Source organism: Ptychodera flava, chromosome 22 (genome assembly GCF_041260155.1).
Source record: "Ptychodera flava strain L36383 chromosome 22, AS_Pfla_20210202, whole genome shotgun sequence".
Lineage (NCBI taxonomy): Eukaryota > Metazoa > Hemichordata > Enteropneusta > Ptychoderidae > Ptychodera > Ptychodera flava.
The window spans coordinates 10,543,986-10,559,069 of record NC_091949.1 but is presented as its reverse complement, the minus strand read 5'-3'; the positions used below and the strand labels follow the sequence as shown (position 1 = coordinate 10,559,069).

The 15,084-nt window shown below is 37.6% G+C and overlaps 1 protein-coding gene across 3 annotated transcripts in view; it reads right to left on the bottom strand.

Moving 5' to 3' along the window:
- LOC139122652 (annexin-B12-like) overlaps positions 1-15,084 on the bottom strand; it is a 365,245-nt gene that overhangs the window by 36,724 nt on the left and 313,437 nt on the right. The window contains exons 4-7 of one of the 3 annotated variants that reach the window (XM_070688243.1): positions 10,813-10,884; positions 6,443-6,610; positions 4,932-5,021; positions 1,677-1,754 (exon numbers count right to left, since the gene is read on the bottom strand). In XM_070688243.1, coding sequence (XP_070544344.1) covers positions 1,677-1,754; positions 4,932-5,021; positions 6,443-6,610; positions 10,813-10,884 — 408 coding nt within the window. The remainder of the gene's footprint in view (positions 1-1,676; positions 1,755-4,931; positions 5,022-6,442; positions 6,611-10,812; positions 10,885-15,084) is intronic. The other 2 variants (XM_070688244.1, XM_070688245.1) reach the window with 2 other exon arrangements.

Sequence of the window (15,084 nt, the reverse complement as noted above, 5' to 3'; positions counted from 1 at the left end):
ATTAACAGAGGGATTGAGGTGTATCAAAACAGAGATGAAAGTTAACAGACGGATTGAGGGGTATCTCAGAGATGACAGTTGTCAGATGGATTGAGGGGTATCTGACAGAGATGACAGTTAACAGAGGGATTGAGGTGTATCAAAACAGAGATGAAAGTTAACAGACGGATTGAGGGGTATCTCAGACAGAGATGACAGTTAACAGAGGGATTGAGGGGTATCTGACAGAGATGACAGTTAACAGAGGGATTGAGGGGTATCTGACAGAGATGACAGTTAACAGACGGATTGAGGGGTATGTGACAGAGATGACAGTTAACAGACGGATTGAGGGGTATGTGACAGAGATGACATTAACAGAGGGATTGAGGGGTATCTGACCCAGATGACAGTTGTCAGATGGATTGAGGGGTATCTGACAGAGATGACAGTTGACAGAGAGATTGAGGGGTATCTGACAGAGATGACAGTTGAGAGAGGGATTGAGGGATATCTGACAGATGACAGTTGACAGAGGGATTGAGGGGTATCTGACAGAGATGACAGTTGAGAGAGAGATTGAGGGGTATCTGACAGAGATGACAGTTGAGAGAGAGATTGAGGGGTATCTGACAGAGATGACAGTTGAGAGAGAGATTGAGGGGTATCTGACAGAGATAACATTTGTCAGATGGATTGAGGGGTATCTGACAGATGACATTTGACAGAGGGATTGAGGGGTATGTGACAGTGATGACAGTTTTCAGAGGGATTGAGGGGTATCTGACAGAGATGACAGTTGACAGATGGATTGAGGGGTATCTGACAGAGATAACAGTTGTCAGAGGGATTTAGGGGTATCTGACAGAGATGACAGATGGATTGAGGGGTATCTAACAAAGATGACAGTTGACAGACGGATTGAGGGGTATCTGACAGAGATAACAGTTGTCAGAGGGATTTAGGGGTATCTGACAGAGATGACAGATGGATTGAGGGGTATCTAACAAATATGACAGTTGACAGACAGATTGAGGGGTATCTGACAGAGATGATGGACAGATTGAGGGTAGCTGACAGATGATAGTTGACAGAGGGTTTGAGGTGTATCTGACAGAGATGACAGTTGACAGAGGGATTGAGGGTATCTGACAGAGATGACAGTTGACAGAGGGATTGAGGGATAGTTGACAGAGGGATTGAGGGTATCTGACAGAGATGACAGTTGAGAGAGAGATTGAGAGGACCCAACAGTGATGACAGTTGACAGAGGGATTGATGAGTATCTAATGGAGATGACAGAAGAATTGAGGGGTATCTGACACAAATCACAATTGACAGATGAGTTGAGGGGTGTCTAACACAGATGACAGTTGACAGAGAGTCAGTGTGCATAGGGTGATAAGACAGGGTTTAGTCAAAACATGAAGGAAATAGCTGTCAGGGAGATAATGATAGTCGGATGGACAACAAATTTTATCTAAACAGATGAGATTATAACATCTGAGGGAGAAAAGAGTTCAACACACTTTTACAGCAGAAGGAAGGATAATCCTTGAATTCAATGGAAGTATAACATAGGCTAGCAGAGACATTTGATAATGAAATCTGGCCTGGTTCATTAGATAGGTTAAGTTTTGCAACCATGAGGCAAATAAGGCACAGGTCACATCAACACAGGTGTACCTCTCACTTACCGCCGCTGCCGGAGGTACATTTCCATACGGCTGGCTACTTCCATATGGTTGCGAAGGATATGGTGTTCCACCCATTGGCTAATGATAATGGGGAAAGAATAAGGAAAGAATGGAATGTATACGACAATGAAAGTTCACACATGCAGAGATTGGTAACATGCAACAAATGATATGATCACAGAAACACGAAGTAATTTTCTGCTATTAATTTCAAAACATAGCCATATTAATTTTATGACAGGAACGTTTTGCAGCCATTTTTCATGACTAGTTAGACATTGACAGCTTTATTTTAGGGTCCATGTAAACAGGAAATAGTCTGCCTCATGCTTCGTTCTTATCAGACATTGCAGGCTGAATAAAATGTACAAAAATTATTGCTTCGAATGAGAGATGTGTTTGTCGAAAATAAGAGCAATATTAAATACATTGATACATTGTCTGTCAGAAATACCTTGTTTGGCTGTACTTTATAATTAATCATGATCATCAACATTTTAAATATCATTACAAGTTTAATTACCACTTCAACGTTAAAAGCATCATTATAAATTACAATTTGATAAGATAAATGAGAAAAATACTCATTTTTCTAGAAATAAACATTTTAATTTATATCTACATTCATTCATGATCTTGATCTTGATGTTATCAAATCGGAATATTCAAATTGTTTGCCATGTTAAAAACTGGCCATGTCCACATCAAAATAGGAATGGACATGTTTACATAGACATGGGTTATTTTGACGTATCACTGTCATTACAGCAATTTAAAGCTAGTACACTTTGATTATCAGAATTTTTTGACATCCTTTATATGTCAGTGCTGCATTGTTGTGACATTTCTTCACATTCACATTAATCACGTAACTAGATTCCGTGAGTCAAAGTCTGGTACAATTCCCTTTCAGAAATGCAACCCTATATCCTGCACAAGTAGGTCAAAACTTACCACAGGAAACAAAAGCATTCAAAATTTGTCAGTGAAAGGGTTATATTACTTAAGGTAGAATGCACCCCGGGAACAGATATTCGGACTCTCTAAATTTTACAATTTTTTTCTGATCTACCAAATGAGGGGGCTCACTTTAAAGCTCTTGGAGATAGAGAAATTTTCAGTGTCTCAGTTTTTCAAAAACCGAAAATTACATTTTTCTCCATAGAGTTAAAACAGGGATGGCAGCCATTTTGAATTTCAAATATCAGCAAATTTTGGTGATTTGTTTTTTCTAGTACTAACAGTTGCAAGGTAACCCCAGATTTTTATTCTTGATTTTGAAAGAGAATCATTAAGATTGAAAGATTCCTTATTGAAAGTTTGAGTAAAAGTTTAAGTCTTTCACTATTGAGGCGCATACTACCTTAAGGTGTAATATAACTTGGGAGGGACATTCAAACTCCAAACTTTTAACAAATCTTTGCTGGTACGTTGCTTGAGTGGACTTAGCTTAACCCTTTGAGTGCTGTAATTTTTCCCGCCAAAATTTTAGTGTAACATTTTACCAATTTTCTGTAATTATTTGATAATTTTGAACCAAGTGGAAATTATATCTCATTGGCTATAGTTTTTTATCAAAATTAAGGCAAAAATCTGAAAAAAAACTGACTGGGGATATATTTTTTTAAGGTAACAAAAATTGACTTTGGCGCTTAAGCTCTCAACTCATCAAATAGTTGGAGTTTCTTTTTCTTTAAAATTAAAGTAGAATGTACCTTTGGGGTAGATATTTGGACTCTCAAACTTTTACAATATTCTTTTGGTCTACCACCTGTGGGGGCTCATTTTGAAGTTTAGGGAGTAAAGAAAGTTTTCACCATCTTAGATTTGTGAAAATCGGTGATTTTACTACTCCCTGGAGATAACACAGGAATGATGGCCATTTTGTATTTAAAATATCCGTGAATATTAGGTAATTTGTTTCTCTAGTATCAAAATTTGCATGGTGACCCTTGATCTCAAGTTTCGATTTTGAAAGAGAATGGTTGAAAGTTTGCTTGAGAAAAGTCCGAGCAAAAGTTGAAGTCTGTCATCTTCGAGGCGTTTAACTACCTCGAGAGAGTGAATATCAGGGTTGTTATTAAAAGAAGCTATCAACCAACATCAAAAAACATAGAAATAAATACATTCAAATTTGTTAGTAGATTTACATTATCATTAAACACACAGCACAAACTACAAACTTGAATTGATTGGCATGTTGTATTCTATGGTTAGCCTTGTTCACATCTAGAAAGTAATCTAACAATTGACACAAAAGACAGCTGATCTCAGTAGCTGTGGTCAGACTAAAATATCTGACGGTGCACATGAAGTTTAATAGCCAAATGTACTACAATTAATTTCTATATGAACTGCAATAGAAATTGATATAATCAAGTAAGTTGTTGTATTAATGAAGAAATACCATACAGTTTCTATTTGTTGCCTTTAACTGTGCCATCATGACAGCCCTTTTATGACCCCTGTGTGATGTTACATCCTGGTATTTTCAGAGTGGCATGTGACCTTCAAAATTTGACATTTTACTGCCAGAAAATGGCAATTTTCCGTTTTTAAATAAATCATACAATACAAGAGGATTTGGTGAATACTGATGACTGGTTCAGAGTTTAAGCCATCAAACTGGTAGAATCGTACGAAATTAATACTAACACTGGAATCAAAGGATGCTACCTGTAGCATTCATCCTTACAGTGTCTTGATTACCATTAGTATATTGTTTACATGAATATACACTGGTCTGGATATAATGGCAAATCAGTGAAGAATAATATTCATGTATGTACATTCCCCAAAACCAAACTAACAATGGCAGCCCCTGGATCATGCAAAATACCAGGATGTACGGTCATGGAGTGCATCAAATGGCCTATCAGATATTAGTTCTAAAGCAGCACTGAACTTTACACAGTTTGAGTCCTACTTTCAAAATACACAACAAAAGCAAAGTCGTGCATTTCTAGAACAGCTCCTGAGTTTATCCTCTGGTTTTTGATAAACCACAAAACAAGTACGGTAAGTAAAAACTGACTGGGTATGAGCATTTCACTTTTTATTTTCTTATCAGCTTTCTGATAATATCTGTCAATTTGTTAAAAAAATAATAAATCATATCAAAAACAGAAGTATATACAGTTTGTAATCTTTTCCTAGCATTGATTTTGAAAGAAAGATTACAGCTAGCACCAAATTATATTGAATTTGCTGCACAGAAACAAAGCAGGTAAGATTGCTATATACTGAATAACTTACCACACTGGGAGTGCTGGACGGCATTTGTCCGTAGGGAGAGGAAGGATAGGGTGTGCTAGTGTTTTGTCCGGGATAGGTACCTGAGGGATACTGATTGGAATGCAAGATTTCATTCCCGTTTTTGGGAAGTTGTTTCATCTATTCCAGTATGAAATAGTGATCACCAAAAAAGTCACATACTATCATATCAAGTAAATTTAAACACACACTCTTCAATGCTGTCCTGTAATCATTTACACAATAACTATTTAAAATTTTCTGATTTTCATTGTTCTTCACTGACTCATACTATTACAATTTTCGTTTTACATATTATGTTTTTATTACATGCCTCTCTTACATAACTTTCACTTCAAACTTTTGGGATCATTTGCAAATAAGAATCACATGCTTAATTTCAATGACATACAGAAATCCTTAAGAAGTAGAACAATTTTAATCATCGAATGGTGCATTGATATATTTAAATCAAGTTATGCGATTTATAAATTTTTCCTGCTAAATTTTCTTAAAACCTATTTCCTATGTAAAACATGTAATTTGAACATTTCTAAATCCAAAAGTTGTAAAGTTGAAAATAGTTCAAGTTCAATTCCAGTCAAATGATGACTATGCTGCCCGCTGCATCATCAACAAGTTACAATTGAATCCTATGAGGTGTGTAATGTTCGATATGTGAGGCATGTAATAATCTGAAGTTTTACACAGCATTGTGCTATTTATCTATATTCTTGAAAAAGAAACCAATTTTTTTCTACATGAAGTGACACTGTTAGGAGACAACACATGAACAAGTGAATGCTGCTTTACAAACTTGAGTACTGCGACAAAAGCAAGCCAGCTTCCCGGTGTGACCTTTGACCCAATGTCCATCATGACATGAAAATATCATGAAGCAATGACTAAATGAAACACTGGACTGTGTGATGTCTTGGAGATTGCATCTTGTTGATGTGAACATTGAATCTTCTCCATGATGGCAATGAGATTGAAGTAGCACCATCTACCACTCAGTCATCAGGACTAATAACTTTGCCAATAAATCATGTCCTTTGGCGTCATTTCCTGCGTAGTCATAAATTCTAACCACTTTTGAAATCCAGCTGTTTGTATACTTAAAGATCTTCCAGTGAGAAATTCTAAACGGAATTATCGGTCAAATTTACAGCACTGGAAAAGTCATATAAATTCTCGTGATAAGCAAAATTACAGTATAGTAATGTTATCTTGCCAAATTAGGCATTATGGTACTTGATCTATTGGTGGCATAATCAATTGCTGCAAAACCTGAGAAACGGAAACAAACTGCGAGGGTAATAAATTGATGAGCTGTTGAAGTATGAGGATGCAACGTGAGGTCAGCCAACGCACCTGCAAAATGGTTGATTAATTCAATGCCAACATTAATACAGGTATACATGTGATGAAGCATTTCATGGGGAGACGTTGTTGACAAGTTGACACACAACAAATTAAGCCCTAATGTGCACTAGAACTTTACAAATTCTTACCTGGGCTGGGGGTGGTGCACCGCCTTGGCTCGGATAAGGCCCAGGAGGGTACCCACCCTGAGCTGGGTAACCAGGTTGTGCCCCTGGGTAAGTTGAATGACCAGGAGCACCTGCTGCTTGGGTTGCAGACTCTGGTGTTGGCATGCCACTGAATCCTGGTGCTGGAGGCTGTAAGATAAAGTCATTGTATTGTCAGAACTTCCTACATGTATGCAAGAAAATCTGAAGAGGTCCATTCACTTCTAGTTTCTGTACATTGGTCTAACTGTTCTGCTATAAATATCTTGATTAAGGTAGAATGCACCTCGGCAACAGATGTTAATTCAGACTCTAAAAACCTTTAAAATGCTTTTCGGTCTACAACTTGCAGGGCTCATTTTGAATTTGATAGAGTTCCTCAAGTTTTACTACAACAGCTTATTTTTGTGCTAACGGAAATTTAAATTTCTTACATTGAGTTAGCATGGGAATGGCGGCCATTTTGAATTTCAAGAGTCAGGAAATACTACATAATTTGTTTCTCAAGATCCCTGATTTTTATTCTTGATTTCAAAAGGGAATGACTTTGAATTTCCTTAATGAAATTTTGAACAAAAGTTTAAGTCTTTCCATTTCAAGGCAGGTACCTTAAACTAAATGATATGGATTAGAGGGTTGATAAGATTTTATTTGTCCAATTTCTCACTTCAACCAAGAGGTAGTTCTGCATAGTAAAGAATTAAAAACAATAGTTCAAAAGATAAACGAGAGATCTACATGATTTATTGTTTAATTATCATTTATGCAATTGATCAAAGAGTTATCGACGCTGTTGATGCGCTGATAAAGTCTCCTTGATTCTCCATTCTACCTCAAACAAATACACTTAAACATTTCAAAATGCAGAATATACAAATACATTTCTCACAAGAAAGCAGTGAACTTCTTTACATACATTTATGGTCAGTTCTCTGTAATCTAAGACCATACAAAATAAAATCTATACATGATATGACCAATGTCCACATCATTCAAGTGTTCTTTAACAATGCATATTTTGAATGACTTGTACTATTCACTAACTATGACAGATATTTTTTTTGTTATTGATCTCACAACAAAATGATGACACATTGCACTAATGAGGGGTCCATTCTCAACAGTTTTGGCTAGTCTTACTCAGTAGTCTTGCGGTAGAATGTGCCTCGGGGACAAAAATTCAGGCTTTCAAGTTTTATTTATTCTCTTTAGATCTATCACTTGTGGGGGCTCATTTTAAAGCTCTTGATGAAAGAAAATTTTTCACTGTTTTTTTGTTTGATAATCATATTTTTCCCCCACAGAGTTAACACAGGGATGGCGGCCATTTGGAATTTCAAATATTGGGGAATCTTAGGTAATTTGTCTCTCTTGTACCAAAGTTTGCATGGTGACCCCTGATTTTATTCTTCCTTTGGTAAGAGAATAGTCGCAAGTTTAATTGAGGAATTAGCTTCAGCATGCCCAGCAAAAGTTTACTTACTTCACTCTCAAGGTGAAGTGTTAGTTGTTCTTGCACTCAGACTGCACTGACGATAGTATACATGCTAGTACATGCACGCATGTACACATATGCCACTGGTACAGAGTGAAACAATCACAGTCTTGTCAACACAGTTGATGCCTTATGGCAATGCAAGCTCAATTCCTGTTTAAATCCAGGTGTTTTTACTTAATGCAGTACATGAATATTCATATCACATTCAGACAGACACCGTGCAGAAATTCATGGTACTCCATGCCTAGACTCTTTCACAGTCTCATAGCTGTGTAATATATGATCTTGTCATATCCCTGACTAATTAAGCTAAAGACAACCTAGCTGAGCAAATTGGAGTACCGGTACACAGATCGGAGTTTCACTATCAATATAGCCAATGCTATGGGCTTTGCAAAGATGTACCTATTTAGGGTAATTCAGTACAAGTCAGATATTTGCAGCAGTGTAGCAACCAGGGGCCATGCTAAAGTCTAACCTTTGCCTAGCAACGCTTTGCAATTTCCTACCAAACTGTACATGAACAGCAAGTAGTGGGCTGGACAATAACCGATTATATACTTATAAAGATTAGTAGTATCTTGTGCAGTCCGCTTTGTAAGTTCACCAAAGAAAGAGTTGTAAACCTACTATGTTGTGAATGGTAGCTTTGCTGTAAGAGTAATTTCCTCTCAATTTGCTCATTTTCACTTTGAATCAAACAGGCAGCTCTCTTGGAGTCAACTTTTAAACATGTGTCACTATAATTAAATCATAATTTCAAATGAAAACTCTGAATCAAAAATCATGTTCAATGACATTTTGTGACATATATTTTTTAAATATCAAAATAATCCTTGATTAGGGATTGGGTTCATCATAAATTCTGCTGCAGGACAGCACACCCTCATAAACATGTATGTTAATACCTTTCTTTTTTTGATGGGCTTGTGAATAATTTACAGGCAAATATATGTTAAAACAAACTGTGTTAGCTAGATACATGTACTTGTATACAACGATGTACTTTCAATTTATCCTATACCAATAGATGCAAACATCTTTAATGAGATGATCCAATCATCAAGAATTATGAAAGGACACGCTTTGTTGCACAACGAAATGAACATGGCGATCATAAACTATTTTGCATTTAATATCATTGGGTAAGCTACAGAAAGATCAGCACAGGATCCTCTGTGATTGTAAATCACTAGATAAAAACAAACAATTCAAACATCTCGAAAGCAAAAAAAGACAGCTACTTGTACCGTTGTCACAATCTGACCTTTGTTCAGACAAACCATAAAGTCATAGTAGGGGTTTATTTACAGAAAAAACAGGCAACCACACTGTATGCATTAAATAAACCGAGAAATGTTAACTTTGCTACTAGGATAAAAGGAATTTACATCTATTCAAGTGTGCGCTCATTTACAAGACTTAAATATGCTCGTAAAAGAGGTCTGGAACTGAGCTGCCAAGTATCGGGCCTTACTTTTAGGACCTGTCCTCGGTTACAGTGTACGCTAGGCTTTGGAGGGAGCATAGCAGTACACCATAACCAAGGAGAGGTCCTCAACTAATCTGGTCCATTCATATACAGATAATACTGTGTGACGAAGGTCAGATGGCATCATTTTTTGCTCATAGCGATGTTGTCATGCATGTAGTACCTGTGTTTTATATCTGTTTCAAAATGATTTGTAAGGATGATTTCTCCTGGCAGAGCAGCCCCCCACCCCCCATCCCCTACCCCGAGGTCCAATCACTTTGTGTACATATACCGGAATCACTTTGTGTACACAGTGCCTTTATATATTTAAATATTGGTAACTAGAAAATCAGAAACACTGTTTTTATCATTGGCTTATGTTATCACAGCAGAATTTTGTATGACTATATGGCACTCAAGAATTTGACCTTTCAGGGGCGATTTGGTTTCTGAGAGATTTTTCCAGAGTGATGAATTGCACATGCTAATAAAAGTTATTTTGTATTGTCATATTTGGAGCAAAATCAAACACATTAATGCAAAATCAAGCAATAAAGTCTTCAAAATTTCTGACAATGACCGACTGTATGACTGATTCTAAATGTAAATTGTGATAACTGTCACTGGGCACTGTGTACTATAGCTCTCTCTATATATACACTGGTATATATGGGCACTGAAAGCTAAATACTGAAAGTCACTCATCATGTCAATTCCTATTGCAAATACATTAATGACTTTGCTTTCTCCAGAAAACGAAATTCCGGGTAATATTGTGCTCCTACACCAATGCTGTCTAGTATCTCCACTCCGTCTTTTGGCCTTGGTCCATACTCCGTACATGGACGAAGGCAAAAAGATGGAGCGGAGATACTAGACTAACACCAATCACATTACCTGGTAACAAGACTGTGTGGGTTGTACTTCCATCGAAGTTCCAATAGTTGAGATTTTATCCAAAAAATAAATGTGTTTTTTTATCATATGATTTGAACAGAATGTTCATCCCATTCACAGTATTGGACAGCAAAATCTCAATACATCTTCACATTATGAAATTAACCATAGACAGTATGCTCTCTCCTACTATCTATGCAAAATCCCAACACACATCCACATTATCACATCAAGGCACTCTGTGTACTTTGATAATTACTCTAGTACTGCATGCACAGTTTTATCTAAACCGTAACAAGATCTCCCTTTGATTCAGATCATAAAAACTATAGACAAAAATTAAATACATAGATACTAATAACCTACCCTAAATAAATCAAACACTGATTACCTAATTCTCTGATTGCTCTCATATAATACTTTCACTTCTCTATATGATTACTTTACTGTAGTAATTGTTATTGGAGTTATCTATTGACTTACATATCCACCGGCTTGCTGTCCGGGATAGGGGGCACCTCCACTGGGATATGCTTGAGGCATTCCTGGTTGTGGCTGAAAATAAAGTACATTTGGATACCCGAATCACTACTTTCGAGGAGCAGACATGTTTACATTGCATTATGGGAAATATCGCTGAGGTCATAGGGGTCATTCGTGCCAAAATGTGCCGCGGCGCGGCCTCAACGTACATGCATGCACGGTGTTTGAATATCAAAACAAACAGCGTCGAGGAACCGTACTTTCATGCGCGTACAAGACCAACGTCTGTCGACTTGTATTACGACAAAATTCCACATCTAGGGCGATATTTTCCATAAATGTTATTTATCTTTTATGAAGGTAAACGTGCGGGGCAACCCCAGCCTAGCCCTTGGCCTGGTTAGAAAATACCACAGTCGTTTGGAGAGCTATTCAGCACTGGGACTATTCGCCCCATAGACGAGTGTACAGAAGCGAGAAATACCCCAAGTCTGGAAACAGAATGGCTATAAAAACCACGCCATGTCACATTCCGTGTTCGATTTCACTGTGAAAATTAGCAAGTTCATCTATCATGCAACCGTCGATCGTTCCCTATCATTCTAAAATTTCATACCTGATACTTTATCTGATTCAAAAACGCTCGTTTCGTGTGATTTTCGGCCGAATTCGACGGACACCTCGCCAAAACCTGGGGGTGAGCAACATTCCGGTCACCTCACAGTGGACGTTGGGCGCCTCCACTTTACTGACATTAGCGCCGCGTACCATGAGGGGTGACTGGAAGGTTTTTCATGCCTTATGTTTTGGCGACGTGTCTTCTGAACTCGGCCGAAAATCACACGAAAATTCATACCTGATACTTCATCTGCTTACAAAATGCTCATTTCCTGTGATTTTCGGCCGAGTTCGAGAGACACCTGGCCAAACATAAGCGTGAGCAACATTCCAGTCATCCCTCATGGGTAGGCGGCGCCAACGTCAGTAAAGTGGAGGTACCCAAGAGGTGACCGGAATGTTGCTCACCCCCAGGTTTTGGCGAGGTGTCCGTCGAATTCGGCCGAAAATCACACGAAACGAGCGTTTTTGAATCAGATAAAGTATCAGGTATGAAATTTTAGAATGATAGGGAACGATCGACGGTTGCATGATAGATGAACTTGCTAATTTTCACAGTGAAATCGAACACGGAATGTGACATGGCGTGGTTTTTATAGCCATTCTGTTTCCAGACTTGGGGTATTTCTCGCTTCTGTACACTCGTCTATGGGGCGAATAGTCGCAGCGCTGAATAGCTCTCCAAACGACTGTGGAAAATACGTCAACACACATGATACAGAACTGACACTAACACAAACACGAGATCCATAACAGAGAAACAGATACAGACTATCAAAATTGTTTCTTTTAGTGATTTTTTCTTGGTTCATAACGGTTTTCAGGATACAAGAGATCCCAGCCCCGCAACCAACCCGGCCCCAAGGCAAAGTCGCCATCCGTATTTAAAATAGGGCCTATTAAACGCATCCGGCCCACGGCAAACTCACGTCTTGGTTTGATTCCGTTGTTTATCATATGTAACTTTTGTAATGAATGTATTATACATATATCGGAATTAAAAACTATTTGTTGTCGACTGTGATTTTAGCTGTAGAGAAGATCGGACCATGGACGTATTACGTCCATTTTGGACTGTGATCGTATAGTTTAGCAAGTGCCGCCTTCATTTGCATCGACAATCTTTATCATATCAACTCACACTAGCAGAGAGTGTATGGTACTTTCCAAAATTGGACAAAGTACAAAACTGAACTTTAAAAAGGACTACATAGTATCCAAGTTGTACAGTAACAAACTGTTTAATAGTGAGAATGCTACTGGAGGGTCGAGCACAGATCTGTGTTCTTCAAGGATATAAGGTCCCCATCAAGACCTATACTCAAACCCTTTTTAAGATTTAAGAGCCTTTTCCGTTTGTGTAACACTGGAACAAGTGGAGAAATCTACCCCACTTTCCTAGAACAATAAAACTCGTTCTGTGATAAAATTTGTACCATGAAACTCATCATCTATTCCTATTCAATACTTAGACTATGATCACTCAATCTGAATTTCGATAAAGCTCTGAGAAGAGTAAAACTTGACAAATTGTTCAGGTATTTTTTCAAAATAAAATTCAGACTTGAAAGTTCTGTACGTACATTTGTCACAACCTCAATTTTTCTTGTATCAATTGACATGTTCTCCTTACAAGTGATCCCTGGGTATCTTCCTTTTTATTTTCTTGTTTAACTGGGTATATGATATCACTCTTTTGAGTCGAAAACATTCATGTGATTGTAACTTCCCAAAATACAAAGAATAAAATTTGCCCAAGGAGAATTTATATCTCTGTTTTCTTGAAGCGCCTGTTTCAGAATATGATCTCCTGTCAAACTATTTAACTGACACCAATATTTTAATAACAGACAATTAAAGATAGATCTTTAATGGAAATCTGTCCAACTTCGCTCTCATCCCTTCAAGTAGGGTACATTTACTCACTTCCAAGATAAATCTGTAATAAGACATACTTAAGACCTTCAAGGCAATTATCAGTACTTGTAATTTGAAAGAATTGGTATGATTAAAGTATCAATACTTTTAGACAAAGTTTTGGACTCACTACCATTTCACTTAAAATTGACTTTCTGATGCTGAATAAAGCTTTCATTGCTTTCTTTTTAAGAGTAAACTGATTCTGCTTGAATTTTCCATTTGGTGTAAAAACTATACTTAAATATGTATACTGATTTACAGTTTCAATTGCATTTTTCTCATGTTAAAATGACTGTTTCTTTATTAAACGGTTACCTTTACTGAAAACCATTGTTTTTGGTTTTACTTAAAGACTGTAACTTATTCAAACAAATCTGTCTAGTTTTGATACTAAATCGTCAGCATATAAAATACAATTTAACTTTAGATCTTCCATATCTACGGGAAGGAAAGAAATGTCCCCAAATATATTCGGAAGATGGTTAAGAAATATGTTAAACAATGTAGATGAAAGATTACAACCTTATTTTACTCCCCCCCCCCTGAAGAATTAAAGAAACCAATCTGGAATTTTGATTGACGTTTTCACGTTATACTGAGTATTATCATACATCATGTACATGGAATCACAACTTTTGCATTTTTAAAAATAAACCCTTTCTGAAACAGATTCAAAGGCTTTTTTAAAATCAACAAATGCCACATAAAGAAGGTTTGATGATTTTTAGGCTTTTTAGCGGTGTCATTTTATGCGTGGGGCCATCTACTCCTGCATGAAGCGGGGCAGATAAACTTAACGATTTTCAAGTGTCAAGACGTGAGCATAGCGGCCTGAAGAGCGCGAGCTGCTGGTCGGACGCTGAAAGTGGGTACCTTGTACAACGTTTCAAGTATTTGTTGTGGAAATATAGCATCATCGTTTCTGAGACTACGTCATAATGTCACTGTCAAAGGTCCAAGGGACCATAATTGGGTGGCGAAATAATGCTTCATTGCGGGAAAGCCTCCAATGGGTTTGGGGTGGTAATAACAGAGATAGGCTTGGAAATCACGGCGTCAAAAACCATGGATGTAAAAAATAGATTTTTTACATCCATGCAAAAACGTATTTCATTTTGGCCAACTTGGCCTATGCATGGATGTAAAAAATCTATTTTTTACATCCATGGCCTATGTGACACTGATATTACTTTAAATATTTTGCACGATATGGGTTCACGGTTTGACATCTGAATGCCAGTTTACAAGCAACAGAAGTAATAGTTGAAGTATGCAATGGTGACTCTCTCGATCCATTGTCAATGTTCAAACGACATGTATTGTATATCAATTATCATATCGCTCACACATACATACACAGTTACGAACCGGCCGCAACGCCCGTGTCAACAATCATTGCACTGTCGTCAGTGAAGGAATGGTCACACAGATGCTCGTTAGCTTGGTAGTCTGCTAAATCGATAGATTTTCGGCTCGATCTATCGATCCCATACTCGATCTGCGCGCCATTGAAACCTAGAAACTGCTCCTTTTAGGTTGCAGTGGCGCGCAGATCGAGTACGGGATCGATAGATCGAGTCGAAAATCGATCGATTTAGCAGACTACAAAGCTAACGAGCATCTGTGAATAGTGTGAGGTCACTTTGTGCGGAAATACAAGCTATAGCAAAATAACAAGCAATAGGCAAGGTTCAGTCTGCGCGATGTGGATTGCCGGTGTGTATGTGGTGCGTC